A 22,169-nucleotide genomic window follows, 5' to 3' on the forward strand; every position below is an offset into this window, starting at 1 on the left:
AGAAAAGAATAGCAAGCTTTTATTTGAAGGCTGAAAAGGCAATGAACCTGATGTGCTTATGCCAAGAGAGAATTTAGAGTTAATCCAAATTAACCCAAGCAGAGAAAACTAATCCTGGATCATAATATGGTGGAAGAGAGCAAGGCATGGTCTTTCTTCTTGGAATCTTTTGCCAGGAATTAGGTTTATCTGGGATCCTTTTCCCTCCTACTCAAAAGAAAGCAAACATATAATTAAATTCTTAGCTATGCCCTGGTAGTAGATCACTACTGTACTATTACAAAAGTCAACGCATTTTTTTTTTTTTTTTTTTTCATAAGTATAGTCTAATGCCTTTAGACTGTCAAATAAACACTCTTCAGCAAAAATATTTTAAAATCAATTTATATTTAATGTATCAAATAAACTATTCCTCCAAATTTTTTAAAGCTTTTGAGGAAATAATTTATTTCAATTTAGAACCCATTTAATGTAAAATGAAAAATAACTTCAAAATATTTTATTAAACAATTTTGCAAATTAAAACATTTTTCTGTATATTACAGTTTTGTTTCATACATTATAGTTTGGCATCTTTGGTTGTGATTGCCTTAAAAGTACACATGCAGTTGTGAAAGCTGCAACACCAACATGAAAAAGAACTTGCCACAAGTCTCTAATATCCTTCAGATATATATTACAAACTGCTATCAGTATTAGGCTGGACCAACTTAGAAGTTTTCTTTTTGCGATGTTATTGAATAGTAAGTAAATCTGAAAATATCAACAGAAATAACAAATTACATTAAAGAAATGTGGAAAGATAAAGTAATAAAAAACAATTTATTTATATTCAACTACAGCAAAGGTATTAACTTCACATAAAGACAATGCAATGAAGACATACACAGAGGAATGAATGCAAGGACGGTTTAATAACTCCAATATTTTGATAAATCATGCACACAGGCAACACAAAACAAAGTGAAAATGATTAGACACAAAATGTTCAGTTTGGAGGTTCAAGAATTACAGTTTCCCATATCTTGGGAGTTTACACAACCATATTTATTTAGGTTATGGTTCCTATTGACACCTAATGAGGGTAACTTTCCTAGGATATTAATAAGCCTAATAATTTCTACTTTCTTCTGTGTTGGTTGATTGCAATGTTACATACAATTTTATTATTGTATCATACAGAGATATTCATGCAGGATACAACATAGTATTATTATGTTGTACCATGCATGAATATCTCTATAAGATACAATACTGGAGTAATTAAGTTGTCATTTAATTTATTCTTAGGTGTTATTTTCATTCTATAAGGCTGCCATCATAAGCTTCATTCAGTGCTTAAGCCAAAATATGTGTACAATTTTGGCTTAAATATATTTAAGCCAAAAATGTACTACTCATACAATTCTTTTAGATGTTTACTGACACATTTTGGGTTTTTTTAAATTAATTACAAGCAGTCATCTTAGTTGAAATCTATTAAGCAATCTTAGTTATAGCTGAACCAATTGTAATGATGCAATATTTTATCTGATGGGTGATTGATCTTTGGTGCATTTAGCCAAAATTATTTTCTTAAGTGTAGGAACCTAATAAAATAATGAAATCTTCAAAATTTGTCTATCTGGCATAAACGTCATTGTCTTAAATTAAAAAAAAAAAGAAAAGAAAAAAAAAGAATGCTATGCAACAAATTTAAATCATGCTAAATTAATTATATGTTCATTATTATTTGTTGAAAGTTTATTTTTCACTTGGTTAGACTATAATAAATTTAATTTAATCCTTTATCCAAGTGTGAGCAAACAAAGTTTGCACCTGAAAGTATCTTCATGACTGGGGTAAGGTGGTACAATACCGGGCAACTCGTTGCAAAGGTGGAGCAAGTTCACAACACTCCTATCTCAGTATCTCCCATAATGCAAAACACATCTCCTTGCAGATATGTATAATGTTATGCATTAAGGGGGAGGGCCACTACCCAGACTAGTTTCGACGTTTATTGAGATCTTTTCAGTGGGAGCCAGGCCCGAGTGGAGATACCAGGCAGAAGCATTAGCAAGGTCATCTCTACCTATAGGAGTTGCCAAACGGTGTGCCACCTTTTTTATTAAATTACTCTGGATTTAGAGAAAGATGTTGAAAGTTTATTTTTCACTTGGTTAGACTATAATAAATTTAGTTTAATCCTTTATCCAAGTGTGAGCAAACAAAGTTTGTGCCTCGGTGATGAGACCTCAATAAAGGTCGAAACCTGTCTGGGTAGTGGCCCTTCCCTTAATGCATAGCATTATACATATCTGCAAGGAGATGTGTTTTGCATTATGGGAGATACTGAGATAGGAGTGATGGTAGCTTGGTCCACCTTTGCTCCGAGTTGCCTGGTGTTGTACTAACTTTCCTCAGTCCTGAAGATACTTTCAGGCGCAAACTTTGTTTGCTCACACTTGGATAAAGGATTAAACTAAATTTATTATGTTCATTATTAATACTGTGTATCTGAAAATTATATCCACGAAGTTACACATTATGAATATCTTTATTAAAGTTATTCATAATTCGCTTTAAGTACAGTACAGAATATATATTCACATATGTAGTTCACATATGTCCCACATAATGTAGTTTTTTTGTTGTTCTTGTTTAAAAAGGAAAACAAAACGAATATAGTTGCTGTTTTTTCTTGAATTAATCATAACTTATTTTAACAGTATTAACAACGCCAAATGAATTATTTTATAAAAAAAAAGATATTTATAAATTGGCTTATATTTTGCTGAATTTCAAATCAGCATTTTCAGAACATAAAGCAGCATGTTATAGTTTACAAGTGACAATGAGTAAGTTAAACAATTCAAATTGTATTGAACAAAAGATCTAGAGTCTCCTAATTTGGCATCCTCTAATGCTGTAAAAAAAAAAAAAAGTATTACAGCTAGATAACAGTCTCCCAAAAGATAACAGACTTAAGATAATTATAATGTTATGTTAAGATAATAAGTCTCCCAAATTTTGACAAATTAATGCAACATACTTGTTCAAGTTAGGAGAATTCTTCATAGCCATAGCCAACTCTAAAAATAATCTTTCTGACCTGTTACGACTTCTAAGCACATTGGTTTGGATTTCCTGTCTAATTCTGTGTGAAGGAGTGTCCAAAGTGTGATCTGCCAGTCCTCACTTGACGTAATAATGATAGCAAATATATTTTTTATGTTCTCCAAGGCGAATGTTAACAGATCTTCCTGCCTGCTCATAGTAGGTCAAGTCACAGTCACAAGGATCTTCATACACTCCAGGATATGCTAGAGGATGGAGTTTATCCTTAGGACAGCAGACCAGAGTTACTAATTTAACATGCTGTTTGAATGTGTGATGATGATATAACAAGAAGATATCTACATAAACAGTCAAATCATCATCCAGCCCAACAATATGGTATTCTAAAAATACTTATACACAGAGCCATAGCGATTTGTTCTAATGATACAGCTCTTTCCACAGAACTTAAACATCTGCACCATACTTTCTTGACTAATGGCTACAATTCCTACAAAATAGATAAATTACTATACAGCCATACTTCTCCCTCCTCTAACACACAAAAACAAAATATTACTATTCCTATTCTCTATGTCAGAGTACATCAGAAAAGATAGCCAAAGTACTAATAAAACAGCCTTTGCACCACATTCAAACTGCATGTTAAATTAGCAACTCTGATCCACTCTCCTAAGGATAAACTCCATCCTCTAGTACAGGGGTTCCCAACCCTATGCCCGTGGGCACCATGGTGCCCATCGACCAATTTGTGTGTGTGCCCGCCGCTGTTCAACCATATGCCGTATAGTTTGAAATAATCACGCAACAATTCATGGCATGCTATATGACGCATGCGTTAATGACACATGACGAGTATTAAATGCGTACAATGTAAAGTAGATGCACATTCGAAGTTGTTTATTCCGGTTTAAGAACTGGAATATCATCATATTCTCCTAATTATGAAGCACTGGCCAATGAAATGCATTGCCAAAGATCACACTAACTTACATATACAAATTTAAATTTTTATATAATGTAAACTTTTAAGTAATAAAACATTTGATTATAATGTAAACTTTGTATGTATTCATTTAACAAAAAAATTCAAAAAATTTGCTTGAAAAAATAGATGGTGCCCGTTGCCCTTCCGGTATTTTAGAATGTGCTCTAGGAAACAAAAAGGTTGAGAACCCCTGCTCTAGTATATCCTGGAATATATCAAGTTCCTTGTGACTGTGACTTGGCCTACTATGGGCAGGCAGGAAGCTCTGTTAACATCCACCTTGGAGAACATAAAAAGTATATTCACTACCATTATTATGGCAAGTGAGGGCTGGCAAACCATGCTCTGGACACCCCTTCACACAGAATCAGATGGGAGAAAACCAATGTGCTATTTAGAAGTCGTAACAGGTCAGAAAGATTATTTTTAGAGTCGGCCATTGTTATGAATAATTCTCCAAACCTGAACAAGTATGGTCACATTAATTTTCCAAAAATTTGGGAGACTTATCTTTAGATCAACTCCTACAAAGCTATATTATTTTTTTTTTTTTTTTTTTTTTTTTTTTTTTTTTTTTTACAACATTGTAAGTGCCAAATTAGGGCTTTAGATCTTTTGTCCATTACAATTTGAATTGTTTCACTTACTCACTGTCACATGTAAACCATAAAATGCTGGTTTGAAATCCAGTGAAATAAACATGTTTTTATAAAATAGTTCGTTTGGTATTGTTAATACAAGTTATGAATAGCGTTCAACACCTAAACTTGTCTATTAGATTTTTTGAATTAAGTTTGTTATATATTAAGTTGATATATTAAACAGAAAACATAAAATGGATCAAGTTATTATGGCACGAGAGATGACAGAGGAGCAAGGCTAATAGAATTTGCAGAAAAAAACTGTACATTATAAATTCTTTCTTCAAGAAAAAAATACATAGTGAACAAGAAAAAGCTAGTGAAATCAACTTTATCCTCAGCAACAAAAGAAATATCCTTCAGGACTGTTCTATTATCAACTGTTATTACTATCATCCAAAAGAAAGAAGAAAAATGTTTTGAAGATCAAATCAAAACATATATGTATACAACAAACTCAACAGTACAAAAAGATATATTCTAACATGAACTAAACAACATTTATAAATTTTAATATAGATGACAATGCCGATCGATTAGAATGTAATGGCATTATTACCCAAAATCATTTGCAATGCTCATTTGAAATAGCTGGTACCACAGAACAGAAACAAGATAAAATGTCTGAAGAAAGAAAACAGCTCATGAAGAAATGAAGATAAAAGAAACAAGCTGGCAACCCACAGAATAAAATTGAATATACAGAATATTCAAGGAAGAAATAAGAAAATTCAATTGAACACTCATACAACAAACAATTGAAGACAACTGTATCTTCAAAAAAAAAAAATTATGAACAGCAGTAAACAGATGGTTGCAGTCAAACTATGAGATGGGAACATAACCAGAATTATGCTATAGCAAAAAGAATGGAAGAATTTTACTCGATATTATATAAGGAAGACAAAGCAATTGAAGACAAAGACAACCATGAAATAACTGAAATGCCATGAATTCTACCTAAAGAAGTTATGTGGAGCATCCAAAAGCATGCAAAATGGAAAAACTGCAGGTAAGGTTGGAATCACAGCTGAACTTCTAAAAGCAGGTTGGGAAATAATGTACAGAATCTTGGCAAGACTTTTTACTCTATGCCTTAAGAAAAATGATGTATCAATAGCATGGAAAAAGGTGAAGTAGAAAACTTAACTATCGATCTATTGGTCTATTATTGGCGTTTATAAAATGTTTACAAAAAAGGTCTTGGTGCATAGGCTTTGTGCTACTCTGGATGATATGTAAAAACTTGTGTAATACTTAAAGCACTGCAAAACCAGCAAGTTGAGGAGCAGAGCCATCTGTCAGGACCATCAAATCAGTATATACCGATGCAACAGCAACAATTCATTTCAATGGAAACATCTCTGCAATGAAAATATACAGAGGCATAAGACAAAGTGAAACAATATCATCAAAACTATTCACAGCATGCCCAGAAGAAATGTTCAACCTTCTTGATTGTAAAGAAAAAAGGCCTGAAGATATTTAAGCCATTTATACTATGCAGATGACAATGTTATCTTTACTTGAACTACACATGAATTAAACTCATATTCATGAACTCCAAATTGCTAGCAAAACAACTACCTTACCAACCTAAAAAGACTCAAGTTATGTTTAATAGCTATATACAGCCAGAAATAACAAAAATCAATAATGATGAAATTAAACAAGTCGATCATTACATATATTTAGGATATCAAAATATCATGAAAGAAATTAAGACATACATTGCTTGGGTGAAAAGTATTTGGAAAATTACAGTCAATATTCAAAAGCAAATTACCATATACCTGAAAAGGAAAGTTTTTAACCAACATATTCTTTCTATATTGGCATATAGCTATGAAACATGGACACTAAATGCACATGAATTTCAAAAATTAAGAGCAACTCAATTTAATATGGAAAGAAATATGCTTGTTATCACAAGACTGGATCACAACAGGAATAAGTGGATAAGAAATCAACCAAAGTCTCTTACATTAGAAAGAATGAAACATCTGCAGTGGCAATGGGCTGGACATATTGTTTAAAGACAAGATCAACAATGGACAAAAGAGGTACTGGACTGGATGCTATGGGAGGAAAAATGTCCACAATGCCAACCAAAATCATGCTGGATTGATGGTTGATAATGATGATATCTGATCTTCAGAAGTAACATAGCGAAGAAAAGCCACTGACTGACAGCTCTGGAGTCATCTTGGAAAGACCAGTAAATGTCAAGTCATGCACTTTGGTGTGATTAGATATCCAATGTCATATTATATTGGTGGGATTATGTTTAAACAAACATAATGAGGCCAGGGATCTTGGAGTTTTAGTAAACAGGAAGTGGAAGTTCAAGAGTCATATAGCAAAAATTGTAAATACAATTCAGAGGATAATAGCAATGCTGAAACAAACCTTGACATGAAAAGATAAGGAAGTCATTTTGCAATGTCATTTTTATTCTATCTAATAATTTCCTCTTATCTATGTTCTTCTATTATCTATGCTCGAGATATCACCAAAATTTTTACTAATACTTAAGTTATTTCTCCCCTTAGTACCCCTAATATTTGTATTTATACTGCGCCTTTTGGGATGTTTAGTTTGAGATATTATATACAAAAACAAGGAGAAAGAACTAAAATATGTCTGAAAGTGTAACTATGTTGCAGTCGTGGCACTTTATCTCGTTTCTTAACACATTAATTTTTCCCGCGTGATTAGGTTCATAAATTTTCAAGTGGTGCATTGGACAGCAATTTCAGACAACTTTTCTTATCATTGAACAAAGGTTTATTAAAAACTTTAACATGGTACAATTCAATTTTTGTTATTACTCAATTCAATGCTAAACTAAATACTTATAAACTAACATTAACTTATTACAAGTAATTAGGCTATGATCCTATAATGAGTATTACGATCATGCCGCCATAACAATTCAACACATAAATTCATTTGACATGGACAAATAAGATTAATTCACACTATTTAACTATTCAAACTTGAGTAGATTAACTAAACCATTTACTGCACTAACACATAACTAGTATTACGATCATGCCGCCATACACATTCAACACGTAAATTCATTTGACATGGACAAATAAGATTAATTCACACTATTTAACCATTTAAACTTAAGTAGATTAACTAAACCTTTTTCTGCACTAACACACAACTATGACATTTTAACTTTCCTATACATTACAATAGACATGCAAAATTCTCAGGACACTTAATTATTCACATAACATTAACACTAGCCAGCTTACTTTTAATATATTCTGTCAGATACTAAAGTCCTAGTATAAATTTTCCTTGGTCACTTCAACAGTTCCATATTAGAATAATGATACTTATTACAGACAAATTTTAGTTAACATTAGATATACTTTACAGTACCTTTCTTTCTTGAGTTTTTTCATATGGGCCTTTACCTTCTTCTGATTGAACTAGCTTGGTATAACCTCTCCGATAATCTGCTACTCCTACGTTCCTTTTGGAGTTGAACTATGCTTACACGGTCTTAAACTTTCGTAATTCAGGACACACTTTGAATCATCTATATGACGGCTGTGCGACTTGCGACGTGGATATCGATATCTTTATAGCTTTCCCTTTCTCGTGGTTGTCACTGAAGTTGAAACACAAAGAATATGTTTCCTTTTCTTTGACTCTATGGCATTCTTCGCTTCTTACATAGGAAATCCGGAATCGAAATCCCGCTCACTTTTGTTTCCATGTTGTGACGACGGAGATATAACCCCAATCTCCACTCAGGAAAACCGCATGAAACCTATGCCACGGAGCTCGTAGAGAACTCCTCGGGAACAGAACCAAAACAAAAACCAAAAAGCCTTGGGGGGTCAAAAATTAATAACCCTTTTATACTTGCTCTCCTAACGGCACCCTCTTTAACTTCTTTTCTCCGCCCCTACTTGTTTTTACTTCACCGACCAATTAGGGTGGCGTTTTTTTTTCTGCCAAACGTCCTTTGGTCGGCGAGCCAAACGATGTCTCAATCCTGGAATCGGCGCTGAGCGATAGTCTGTTGTTTTTCTTCCGCTAGCTTCTAACTTAATCCCCTTTCCAAAATTTTTCTATGAATTCATTTAATATTTTAATCTCTAGCCTCTCACATACCATTTCTTATGACTAATCCTTTTCTGCTTTACTTAGATAAATTTTCTCTTTTATATCATATTACAACATTAATATATTCTTTCCTTTTAATATAATTAACGGCTATTTTAGGCTGTTTTTGTTTAGGAGTGTCCCTTATATTTAATACATTGGCTAACATAACTCAAAAGGGGTATATATATATTTTAGGGCATTATGGGCGAGTATAGAAGGCAATTATGGCAGAATAAAAAATGTGGAAAAATTATGTACATACCTTGTTTTTGGTTTAAAGATGCCTTCTAAATCCAAGCTCTTGTTGAAAGGTTGTGTGTAAACGGGGGGGGGGGGGAGGGAAGAACATGGGGATGTACTTGAGACACGGGAAATAAATTTGGGAACCCGGGTTACTATTAATAATATATATATATATATATATATGGAATAAATTTTTAACTTGGGTATATTGTATATTAGGATAACCAAGCAATTTTATATGCTTGGTTATTTTAGCTCCTAATCCCAAGTATGCAAACAATTAAGTTTGCGCCTGAAACAAAGTTCAAGTCTAAAGATGGTACAACACCAGGGCAACTCATTGTAAAGGTGGCTAAAGCTTTGATCACTATTCTTAGTATTTTCCCATAATGTAAAGCACAGTATACATCTTCTAGTGAGATGTGCTTTACATTATGGGAAAATACTAAGAATAGTGATCAAAGCTTTAGCCACCTTTACAATGAGTTGCCCTGGTGTTGTACCATCTTTAGACTTGAACTTTGTTTCAGGCGCAAACTTAATTGTTTGCATACTTGGGGATTAGGAGCTAAAATAACCAAGCATATAAAATTGCTTGGTTATCCTAATATATATATATATATATATATTATTTTGTTGTGGGGAGAGGGGGAGGAAAGAAGGGGAAGGGTATCCTTATGTGGAAACTGGGGCAAGGGTTTACGGGGTGTGGACCGTTTCAGTCATCGTCTGACCATCGTCGGAACTTTGTGGGAATGACTGTAGGGCTATGTCAAGGCTGCAAGACGTATCTGCCAAAATTGGGCATTTGTTGTCGCTAAATGGCCGGAGGCGTGGCTTAATTTGTAAGTTTTGGAACGTCCAGCATTCAGAAATTAGGTAGGGGCGGTGGACGTTGATAGAATTACCATCGCATTTTATGGCAATAGTTTCGGATATTCTAAGCATTGTTACGTTTTCTTGTTTGTCAATGATTATGGCTTTGTCAATTTGGGGGATGTGTTTTAGTTCAAGGGCGTGAGCTGCAATTTCTGTCTTCCCTGTATTCTGTGGTTTGTTTTTCTTTTTGATGTTGCGATGTTTTTTTGTGTTCAGATATTCTGGAATGGGAATATTGCAATCCCTGAAGTGCTCTTGTAGTCTAGTCCATAACGACCTAATTGTAGAGCCCGTGTAGGTGACGTCACAGTCTTTTTGATGAGGAAATTTGTAAACTACGTTGTGGTGTTTGAATAATTCTTTGTGAGTGAGAGATTTAGTAGGTTTTAGGAGAGTTGCTAATTTATGGTTTGTGGTGAATACTAGCTTATAGTCCGTGTTTTTGAAAATGTATTTGTAAGCCTTGTACGTGTTTTGGATGTATGGCAATTTGATGACCATACGTGTCAGGAAGTCTGCTTTTGTTGTATTATTGTTAAGACGAAATATCTTCGTGGCAATTCTGTTATGGCTTCTGATTAATTAGTCATTGATGTGTGTTTGGGTGCTTTCAGAGAAATGTGTGTTTGGGTGCTTTCATTTTCACAAATCCACACATGTCGGAAACTACCTCCATTTCAATTCATACCACCCATATTCCGTTAAAAAATCAGTCATCCTATCACAATTTATCAATGCTTACAAATTCTCCACCAACAGCAATTTTCTTAACACTGAACTCAAGTATTTAACACAGGTTTTCAAAAATCGCAACTACCCCCACGCATCTAATAAATTACGCGAACTATACGGCAAAATCCCCGTCTTAACAATAATACAACAAAAGCAGACTTCCCGACACGTAATGGTCATCAAATTGCCATACATCCAAAACACGTACAAGGGCTTACAAATACATTTTCAAAACACGGACTATAAGCTAGTATTCACCACAAACCATAAATTAGCAACTATCCTAAAACCTACTAAATCTCTCACTCACAAAGAATTATTCAAACACCACAACGTAGTTTACAAATTTCCCTCATCAAAAAGACTGTGACGTCACCTACACGGGCTCTACAATTAGGTCGTTATGGGACTAGACTACAAGAGCACTTCAGGGATTGCAGTATTCCCATTCCAGAATATCTGAACACGAAAAACATCGCAACATCAAAAAGAAAAACAAACCACAGAATACAGGGAAGACAGAAATTGCAGCTTATGCCCTTGGAACTAAAACACATCCCCCAAATTGACAAAGCCATAATCATTGACAAACAAGAAAGCAAAACAATGGTTAGAATATCCGAAACTATTGCCATAAAATGCGATGGTAATTCTATCAACGTCCACTGCCCCTACCTAATTTCCGAAATGCTGGATGTTCCAAAACTTACAAATTAAGCCACGCCTCCGGCACATTTAGCGACAACAAATGCCCAATTTTGGCAGATACGTCTTGCAGCCTTGACATAGCCCTAGTCATTCCCATAAAGTTCCGACGATGGTCAGACGATGACCGAAACGGTCCACACCCCCGTAAACCCTTGCCCCAGTTTCCACATAAGGATACCCTTCCCCTTCTCCCCCCCCCCCCTCTCTCCCCACAACAAAAATAATATATATATATATATATATATATATATATATTATTAATAGTAACCCGGGTTCCCAAATTTATTTCCCGTGTCTCAAGTACATCCCCATGTTCTTCCCTCCCCCCCCCCCCCCATTTACACACAACCTTTCAACAAGAGCTTGGATTTAGAAGGCATCTTTAAACCAAAAACAAGGTATGTACATAATTTTTCCACATTTTTTATTCTGCCATAATTGCCTTCTATACTCGCCCCATAATGCCCTAAAAAATATATATACCCCCTTTTGAGTTATGTTAGCCAATGTATTAAATATAAGGGACACTCCTAAACAAAAACAGGCTAAAATAGCCGTTAATTATATTAATAGTGTTTAAGAGAGTAGCATGGGAATTTCCCAGAAATTATACTTTATTCTTTCCTTTTGTTAGTTAGTTAGTTCAACCAAACACCTTTATTTTATATATATTTCGTTGGATGCAAGAATATTTCCTTTTTCTTTTAAATATTCATTTAAATTAGCTTTAATGCTGGGTTTTTTTTATTATTATTTTTTTTTACTTGCTCTTCATGTTACACCATGATAGCTGAGAATTTTGCATTCCTAAGATATCAGGGTGTAACAGCAGGTCTGATCCGTTTTCCATGGTGATTCTGGTACAGTGGAGAGAGAGAGCAAAGGAGAGTGTCAAAAATTATATCAGGATTGTGGAATACAGATTATGAAGACAGATTGAGATTTGTAGAATGCAGACTAACAAACAAGGAAAGGAGGGGTGGTATGATTGAGACTGAAACTTCTGAAAGGGTCATACAGGATTTCAGTTTGATGGAATTTTTAATTTTATGGAGGGTAGGGAAAGGATAGAGCATTCTTGGAAGCTGAGAATGAAGGGGTGAGGGCTAAGAAGGGGTGAGGGCTAGATTATTAGATTATAATAATAATAATCTCAAGTTCTGTCCTCATGAACAATGGTGAAATTCCATAAGGTGGATTTTAAATGTTTCCTGCAGACAGAAACAGAAGGGCTTGTGTTTCTACAGCAGGTTCTTAATATCATATATTTCTGGAGAATTCCATGACAGTTCAATGTAAAAATTTTTCTATTTTTTGGCTTTTTATACCTGTCTGATTTCCGAGAGAGTACCAGCCTCCCTTTTTCAGGTTTATATTTATCAACTGATTTTGGGAAGTGTGGATGAACAGTGTCCACCTCTGGAAAAATGTTCAAAACATCATCTGATGTGTCAGAATCATTTGGTAAGTTTAATTTACTTTCAGCAGATACCAAAGTATCCATTTTTCTGGAGTTACCTAGTGGTTTATCTTTCATTGATATCCTGGCTATAATTTTCTTGACAAATGGATTCTCATCAAACGGCACCATTTTTGGAATTGTTTCATGAGTGGTGGAATAGACATATGAGTTTGAGTTGCTGTTGATATTTTCTTAATCTCCACCCTTCTCAGCATAAGAGGATTTCAGGATAGGTGAGGTGGTAGCTAACTTTCTTTTTGCATTCTTCCATCTCTGACATGCACAGGAGTAGGCTGGATGATCTCCCTGATTTAACACATTTAGCTTTCTTTCCAGAGTAAAATTTATTATCACAGTTTCTTCACTGTTTTGGGAGATACTGCCAGTCCGTCCTTCTAAATCCTTTTGAAAAAAAAAGCAAGCGACATTTTTCCTATTGGCTTTTCATGTATTGCATGGATAATCAGAAACACTGTATCATGCTCTTTACCACTACATTAGACACAGGTAGTAAAGCCATGACTGGCAGTTTGGGCATGCCCATATTTCAGACACCATCTCAGAGGTTTATGGATGCACAGTAGATGCCATTGGTGTAGATAATGACGGTAGTTGCAGTTTGCTGTAGTTGGTGGAGACAGAGTTGCAGAGTAGGTGCCCTCACTCGATGAGTCTTTGGACTCCTTGGAGGTGTCACATAATAATAATAATGAATGCTGATCACCATATAACACTAAATGAAAGGCTACTTATTTTTCAGATTTGGAAACTATTTATTTCTTCCTTTATGTTCTTGTTTTCTATTATGTTCTTAATTGTTCTCATATTATATTTTCTGACCATTTCTGATTTCTTTTCTAAAAGTACCTTTCCCATTTCCACAAAACCAAATTGTCTTTGCTACTTCTGTGTCACCTTTTCATTTATTCTCCTCTCCCCCTTTTTTTTTTTTTTATTAGATCAGGTGTCCATGAAGTATTTCTCTAGTGGACGGAAAGAGACTAAAGAAGAAATACAAGGGGTGGAAAATGTTCTTCTAATAAAGAAATTAGCCATTCTTATTATCAATTTCATTACTTAATTATACACTATAAATGCAGCTTTATATTACATTACATATAAATTACACTTACCTGAACCAATCCTAAGCCTGCTTCAAAAAGAAAAGTAAACCCATGAAATAGACTTGTACCATCAACTTCCTACAACAAAGATTAATTAGGAAATTTTCATGCCTTTGAAAATTTCATATAGAATTAAGTTTAGTAACGTCTGTACAATTTCAAACATAATAATACAATTTGAATAGGAAGGCACTGTGAATAACAGTCCTGTAAACAGGATAATTTTGTATATCTTAATTTAAAAAAGATGGCCATTTTCCTTTTTGCATTAACTCATTCATCATATGGATGTACGTACACTCTCCTCCATTATAAAAGCCTTAAGATAATATTTTTTAAATTCTTCCAAGGAAAATTTAGTAAACAGATTTTTTTTTTTTTTTTAGGTAAAAATTCCTGTGCGATGCTTTTCGGAGATAATGGATTTAAACAGAAATCAGTAAAGAAATTCTACCACATGAGAAGTTACCATTTAAATGAAGCAAAATGATGAATAATAGATTTATAATTGGAGATGCAGACTAATGATGATGAGTGGTACATATGAGGGTGGTCTGAAAAGTTCTCGGCCTTGACCATAGATGGCAACACTATCGGCAAGATTTTTTTTTTCTAAGTTGGTACATATGTCATAAGCATCCATGTGAAATTGGAAAGTCATTCATAGTTTGTTTTATACAGCTGTCTGAAGCAAAAGTGTTGTATGTATCCCGTGAAATGGATAAAATTGAGTATCGTGCAGTTATAAAAAATTCTTTGTAAAAGAAAGTTTAATGCCAAAAGAAATTCATTCGAAGTTCATAAAAGTTTATGGCACTCTTCTCCTTCATTTTTAACAATTAAGAAATGGGCTGCCAAGTTTTAAACGTAAACTTTTTAAAAAAGTTTACCAGCCTTGAAGATGATTGATGTGAAGGACATCCAAAAAGTGTAACAACACTAGAAATCATTGATCAAGTGCACGATATAGTATTGGATGACCGGCAAGTCAAAGTGTGTGAAATTGCTGAGACTATAAGCATTTCAAAGAACATGTAGGATATATTTTGCATGAAGAATTGCAAATGAAAAAGCGTTGCGCAGGATACGTGCTGCGCTTGCTCACAGCAGATCAAAAATGTACGCACATGAAAATCTCTGAACAGTGCTTGGAGCATTTTAACAAGATTAAAACTGATTTTATTCTTGTGTGTCGATTTATTACTATGGATGAGACTTGGATTCACCATTACACACCAGAATCCAAACAGCAGTAAAAACAGTGGACAGAAGCCAGTTGTTTAGCACCAAAGAAGACAAAGTCAGTTCCCATCAGCAGAAAAAATGTCATGCCATCGTGTTTTGGAATGCTAAAGGCATTTTGTTTATTAATTATCTTGAAAAGAGTAAAACAATAACCGGGGAATATTATTCCGATATTTTAACCAGCCCAACTGAAAAAATTCGTGAGAAAAGGCCCGGTTTGCAGAAGAAAAAAATCATCTTTCATCAGGGACAATGCACCTGCCCACAAAGGTGTTTTGGCAATGGGGAAAATTAAGGAATCTGCACTATGAATTCTTGGAACATCCACCCTGTTCTCCAGATTTGGCTCCATCTGACTTCTATCTCTTCCCAAAACTAAAACTCTTCCTTGCTGGTCAACGTTTTTCTTCAAATCACGAGGTGATTGCAGCTGTAGAGGGGTATATTGCAGATTTTACTGAGATCCACTAAAGGGACGGGATAAAGGAACATCTCTAGAATAAATGTATTAGTCTTAAGGGAGATTATGTTGAAAAATAAAAATAATTTTGAAATTATAAATTCGTTTTTTCATTGTAAGGCCAAGAACATTTCAGACCACCCTCATATGAGTGTGCAGAGCAATGTTTCAGAAAAGGATAATGACAAATGGAATTCTGCTCTCAGGATTCTACTCTGTATATTATATATGGTAATAATTTTATGAATCTTTGAGGTGGAATATTTTGTTGCTTAAATTTGGATAATTATCAAAATGGTTTCTCTATGAGATAATCTGCATAAACATGAACTATGAAGAAATGTGTGAATTAGAAGGGGAAAGATGATGAGATGTTTCCATGCCTAATTGATTTGATCACATCACTTTCCTGGGAAAAACACTTGGATCTAGGTCCTGTCTGTAACATGAGGAATTTTATTATACTTTTTTCAAGCAAGAATAACCAACCTAGTTTTCAGACAAAGACGGGGGAATGGGTTCCTCTTCTTGCTAAATAGGTAAAATGGCTAATTAATACATGCAAATAACAAGCACATAGCATACAATATGATTACGTAGTATCCTATAACCAAGCAGTATCTGCTTATATGAAAAAAGTATTTAAAATTAGCATAAAAGACAATTACATCTAATATTTAACTACAAAGTGGTAATGGTGGCATGGAAGGATGCTAATTAATTCCTTCATGCAAAGTTTATTACTCTAGAATATAGAAATAGAACACTGAGGGTATGTACCCTATTCATAGATCCATACTATAAAATTTCAGGGAATTTAAAAATAGCAATAGCTAAGGAAATGAAATTCAAGGGCCACTATTAAAGATAAGAAAAATGGGTGCTATAAAAATGAGAATGACAGTTACAGACAAGGAAGCAGTTATTCCATAAATCAGGCTATGTGAACCACACACACACACACACACACACACTAATACAGATGTTATCTGTCTGTGAATTTTCTGGAAGATGAGGAAAGTCATTGTGCTCTCCCTCTCTCTTTTTTTTTTTTTCAAAACGTTCTAAATAAGAAGTACAATAATGCTGTCAGTAAAGAATATTAGCTGAGTGAGAGAATATTTACAGAGGTTAGTAAAAAGGAAAGGAGATGATAAGATTGCTTGATATGCTAGCAAAGAGAGTTTACTAGATAGGATACTGTGAGGAATTACAGAATGGAAATGGGGGAACAAGAATATGAGGTCTAGAAACTGTAAAAAGGGTGTGTGTGTGTGTGTGTGTGTGAGAGATTATAAACAATGGAGGGAGATGAAGATATTTTATAGGGAGTGCATGAATTTAAGATATATAATGTATTAATAATAGAGAAAACTACCTGTGATGGAGCAGAATTAATAGAAGAGTTGTCAATTATCTTGGTTCTATACTATATGAGGAAGGGCTATGCTTGACCATGTTTTCAGAATGCTTAAGAGAAAAATGCCACGAATCGTTTTTGGCATCAAAGTGCATATATTAAACTAATACTCCTTCATGAATATAAATGACCTAAGTAAGAAGACAAATATATGGAAACAATTCCTATCAAAATTATTTTTAATACTTCAAATAAACATTTTAAATATTAAAAGCATTTGTACATGCTGAAACTGGATAACAAGATTATTTAAGTGACTTAGTAATAGCAAAATAATCTTGGTATCCAGTTTCAGAATGTACAAATAATATTCTGGAAAAAAAAAAATTAAATGCAAGAAGAAAATATTGATTTTAATAAGTTACAGAATAGTGATGCTATATGATTATATTTTAATTTTTTATCTCCTGCAGTCCATCATTATCACCAAGACAAACAAATCTGTGCATAGATTTGGTCACTGGAATTTTTTTTGGGATGTGGAAGCGATGGAGAAGATTCAAAGACAAGTGAACCAAAATAGTGTCTGGTCTGTAGCTTGCTCTCTATGAGGACAGAAGGAAGGTTTATGGACTATAAAGTTTAGCTGGCATATAATAAAAAAGGGATAAGATAAAACATTACTAAAGGGATTTTTATAGAATAGATACTAATGAAATCTTTCAAATCTTACCATATTGTAAGAAAGGTATGCAAGTACTAAATGAGTGGAATGGGTTGCCAGAGAGGAGTCATGAATGCTTTGTTAGTAAATGAGTTTAAGGAGAGGCATAACAGGTGCTTCATCACTAATGGTTAGCGATAGCTTCCAAGACGAGTCTCAAGTCCCTCATGATTCCCATGTAATAATAAAAACAAAATTAAAAAAAAAAAAAATCATGAGTTAATGGTATTTACCCTCAAGAAATACCATTGAATGCTATGCTAATACCAAATAATTAAATTTACATTATGAGCTCTCAAAAGTTTCTTCTAATTAATTTATTTCTCTTTTAATATATTTACACACACACACACACACACACACACACACACACACACACACACACACACACACACACACACACACACACACACACACACAGGATGGCCATAAAATAACTTTCCCTCTTTGGAGGCATCTGTAGCTAAAACCAATAAACGGAATGAGACCAAATTTTATATTGAGACTTTTGAAGGCATGGGGAGATGATTTCCGCGAAAAAAAGATTTCGTACCAAAAGTCACCGATAGGGAAATTTTTGGTGCTGGCAGAACCGAAAGCAGTCAAATATTTGCAGTAAACACAGGTAAAAAGATTATGCAAATTTTACTGTGCATACATGACAGTAGCGCCACAAATTCCACTTAAAAAGGGATTGGGAATGTTCAGGCAGTTATTCGAATGACTGACGAATTGTGCTCAATATGTGTCCTATCTTACCTCAGCGTGCTTTACTTGTTAAGTTGTTTTACCTTAAACAGTGCAATGCCGTAGCGGCCCTTCGGGAATTTAGAATGCTTCATAACCTGCATACAGGTCCGATGTCAGCTGTAGCACTGAGAGCTATGATTAAGAAGTTTGCAGAAACTAGATCACTAGGAGTTAGACCTGGCAGAGGATGGAAAGCAGTGTATTGAAAATTGTGTATGTGGTCCAGGGGACCCTGATTCTGATGAATAAAACATTATTTCCTGTGAGTTCAATCACTACATTAATTTCTGTGTCTCTCGCAAGTTGTCTTAGTTTAATTATTATTATTATTATTATTATTATTATCATTGTAAAGCGCCACATATCCAGCTGAAATGAGTGACGCGGCTGTCGCTTACACCGTCGAAATGTTATTATTCTATTTTATCTGCCTTCAATGTAATTACCCGCTGGTTTTTGGCTCCACCAGCACAAAAATTTCCCCTATTGGCGACTTTTGGTACTAAATCTTTTTTTCACGGAAATAATCTCCCCATGCCTTCAAACGTCTCAATATAAAATTTGGTCTCATCCATTTATTGGTTTTAGCTACAGATGCCTCCAAAGAGGGAAAGTTATTTTATGGCCACTCTGTATATATGCTGGCCTGGTTGGCAGAGTGGTTAGCATATCCGCTCTCCAGCCAAGAGGCTGCAGGGTTGAATCCTGCATAGGCATGGATGTTTGACACTCTCCCAATATGGACTGGGAATAGTAGACACAAAATCTCCTGCAATGGGAGAGGCCATCACCCTGCAGTGGTTAGAAATATAGGCTGTTCATTTATTTATATATATACATACACATACCTCTTTTCAGCTGAAATGGGCACCTGGCATATGAAATGAACTATTATAAATATCTCGTAAAATACTTTCTTTTAGTGTTGCATGGTGATCAGCATTAATTATTTCAGAAATTATGGACTTTACAACTGTGTTATAAATAACTCTTTTAATTTCCCGACGTTTTGATCTTCATATTAAGATCATCATCATCTGGAGTATATACAAGGACAAGCTGAGATATATTATACACAGTAAGCTAGAGAAACAATGATTTGATGACATCAAACAACATCCAATCATTATTTCTTTAGCTTACTGTGTGTAATATAACTCAGCTTGTCCTTGTATATACTCCAGATGATGATCTTAATATGAAGATCAAAACGTTGGGAAATTAAAACAGTTATTTATAACATGGTTGTAAAGTCCATAATTTCTAAAATGAATATCCTAAAATACCATACACTGAGCATATCACAAACTCAGAAGTGAGGCAGAGAATTGGTTCTTTTGCCAAGAGATGACATTATAACAAAGAACTGAAGTGACAAATGCATCTGGCTTGGCCATGTTAGCAGATCTAATTGTCTCCAAATGAGAGTCCTTGCAAAACTTATTCCAGGAACTTGGGAAAAAAAAAATTTTTTTTTTTGTACCAGGAATGGTACAAAAACATGCCAGAATTAGACTCTCTCTCTCTCTCTACACACACACACACACACACACACACACACACACACCGTATTTTTTATGGAAAATACTAAGGAAAGTGATTCTGGAGCTTACCCCACCTTTACTACAAGTTGCCCATAAGGTTGCTTATGCTTGCATTCGCCAAAACGTTTAGTTTCTATATAATCAGCACGAAACTCTTGTAGTTTCTATATTCGGCTATGAAATAATGTTGGATTCAATATTTATCATACATGTCCTCTAGGAGATGTGCTTCACATTATGGAAAATACTAAGGAAAGTGATCTGGACTTACTCAACCTTTACTACGAGTTGCCTGTAAGGTTGCTTATGCTTGAATCCGCTGAAATTTTTTAGTTTCTATATATTCAGCATGAAACTCTTGTAGTTTCTATATTCGGCTATGAAATAATGTTGGATTCAATATCCACTTAATTGTAACATCATGTATTATATTTGCAGTGTTTTTTCTTTGTTTTATTTGCTTCTTTGCCGAGGTCTGGAGAGTCATTTTGCTTGTTATCGTAGAATTTATGCCAATAAGAAAAAAACTAAAACTGTTCAAACGACTCTTGATAACTTCTTTTGATAAAAAAAAATTGCAGTAAATAATGTAGGTATAAGTATTTATTAAACATTTACTTTGTACTCATTTTTTATCTTTCCTAAAAGCATACTGTCGTGACATTCTATTTTCATGTTATGTTCTAAATCCGCCATCTTGGTTCAAGTCACTTTTATCAATATAACAACTAATTGCAAATTGATCACCGATCCAAAAGTAGGGAAATTTATAATTATGCTGTGCCACCCTCTTTTTAGATTAGTCTATATAAAATAGTAGGATCAATTTTTAATTAAGTTAGCAGTCTCCTCATTTATTTAGGCCGAATTATTTACTATTCCACTTGGGGTTCCTGCAAGATTCGAATATTTATGAACGGTGCAATAAAAAAAAATTCAGGCAAACACAATATTTAGATTAACAAAATAAAACATTTAATATATGATATATATAACAAATACAAGAATTCTGCTTAAAAATGAAACAATACAATCAACTTAATACATCTTGCTAAGTCACTCATGCCAATTCAATGTTCTAAACTTTCACATACAATTCACAGTTTCAAAATCACAAGCTTTCTTAACTCAAGTTAGTAAAACGAAACTTCTTATTTAAACAGTCTCCACATATCTATCAGCTGTACTTAATGTTTAAATTCACAGAAAGCACTAATCAAGGTAGACAATATTCCAAGCAATCTTATTTCGGACTTTGAACTTCGAAGATATGTTAATGTTAGAATAAACAAACAAGTATGACTACTCTTACCAGATACAATCTTCAATACATCAATTAATTGTGAGCACACTTATGAATTAACTTATTTACGTTAGCGGAACACATTAATAAAATTTCTCCAACGATTTAACTGAACTACTGTTAATCGCGCTTCACTACTCTAAAAAAAAACACATCAATAAGGCACTGATAATTCTCCTTGTTTACTTTTCTCAAACTAGTTAATTTCAATATAATTCTTCTCAGGGCAACATAGAATTAAGACGTAATCCTAGACTAACTGGAACTAATCAGAATTTTCCATTGAATGTCCAGTTCTTTATTTATCCGGTTACGGCATTAATTCTTGCAGACTTCACTTGCAGCTAAGTATATGATTCACTATGTTTTGGCTCACTTCTAAACACTATTCTCATGAATTTCTGCCCTAGAGAACTTATAATTTTCTTCCACTTCCTTTGCTTGTATCCTACCTTCCTTCCCGCTCCGCAAAAACTTCCTCTCTCCTCTCTAATTAAAAATCTTCTATTATATCTTTTCTCTCCTTTCAGTCCGAAGGTCACGCTCTATTCGACTCGTGCTTGTTTATTTCATGCGTCTCCATGACAACAAATGAACGCAAACATTTCGCTAATGTAATACAATGCTCTACTACTACATGAGTGATTACATAACGTTAAATTTTCACAAATAAGAATAAACAGAATATTTGAGCTATTTAATCAGCTTTTTCATTACGTGTAGAATTAATTATAATAATACTTTTCGTTACATCATATATATATTTTAGTTATTATAAATTCTGCACATATTATTGTTTAACAAATTAATAG

General features: G+C 34.0%; 1 protein-coding gene across 2 annotated transcripts in view; it reads right to left on the bottom strand.

The window, feature by feature from the left end:
- Window positions 1-484: 484 nt before the first annotated feature.
- Window positions 485-22,169, bottom strand: part of LOC150105488 (vesicle-trafficking protein SEC22a-like) — a 115,894-nt gene continuing 94,209 nt past the window's right edge. Inside the window, exons 6-7 of one of the 2 annotated variants that reach the window (XM_090394202.1) lie at window positions 13,981-14,049; window positions 485-753 (exon numbers count right to left, since the gene is read on the bottom strand). In XM_090394202.1, the coding sequence (XP_090250328.1) occupies window positions 553-753; window positions 13,981-14,049 (270 nt within the window). In that variant the 3' untranslated portion in view covers window positions 485-552. The remainder of the gene's footprint in view (window positions 754-13,980; window positions 14,050-22,169) is intronic. The other variant, XM_090394203.1, reaches the window with a different exon arrangement.

Source organism: Typopeltis vanoorti, chromosome 6 (genome assembly GCF_054136105.1).
Source record: "Typopeltis vanoorti isolate ZY-2024b chromosome 6, IOZ_Tvanoo_1.0, whole genome shotgun sequence".
NCBI lineage: Eukaryota > Metazoa > Arthropoda > Arachnida > Uropygi > Thelyphonidae > Typopeltis > Typopeltis vanoorti.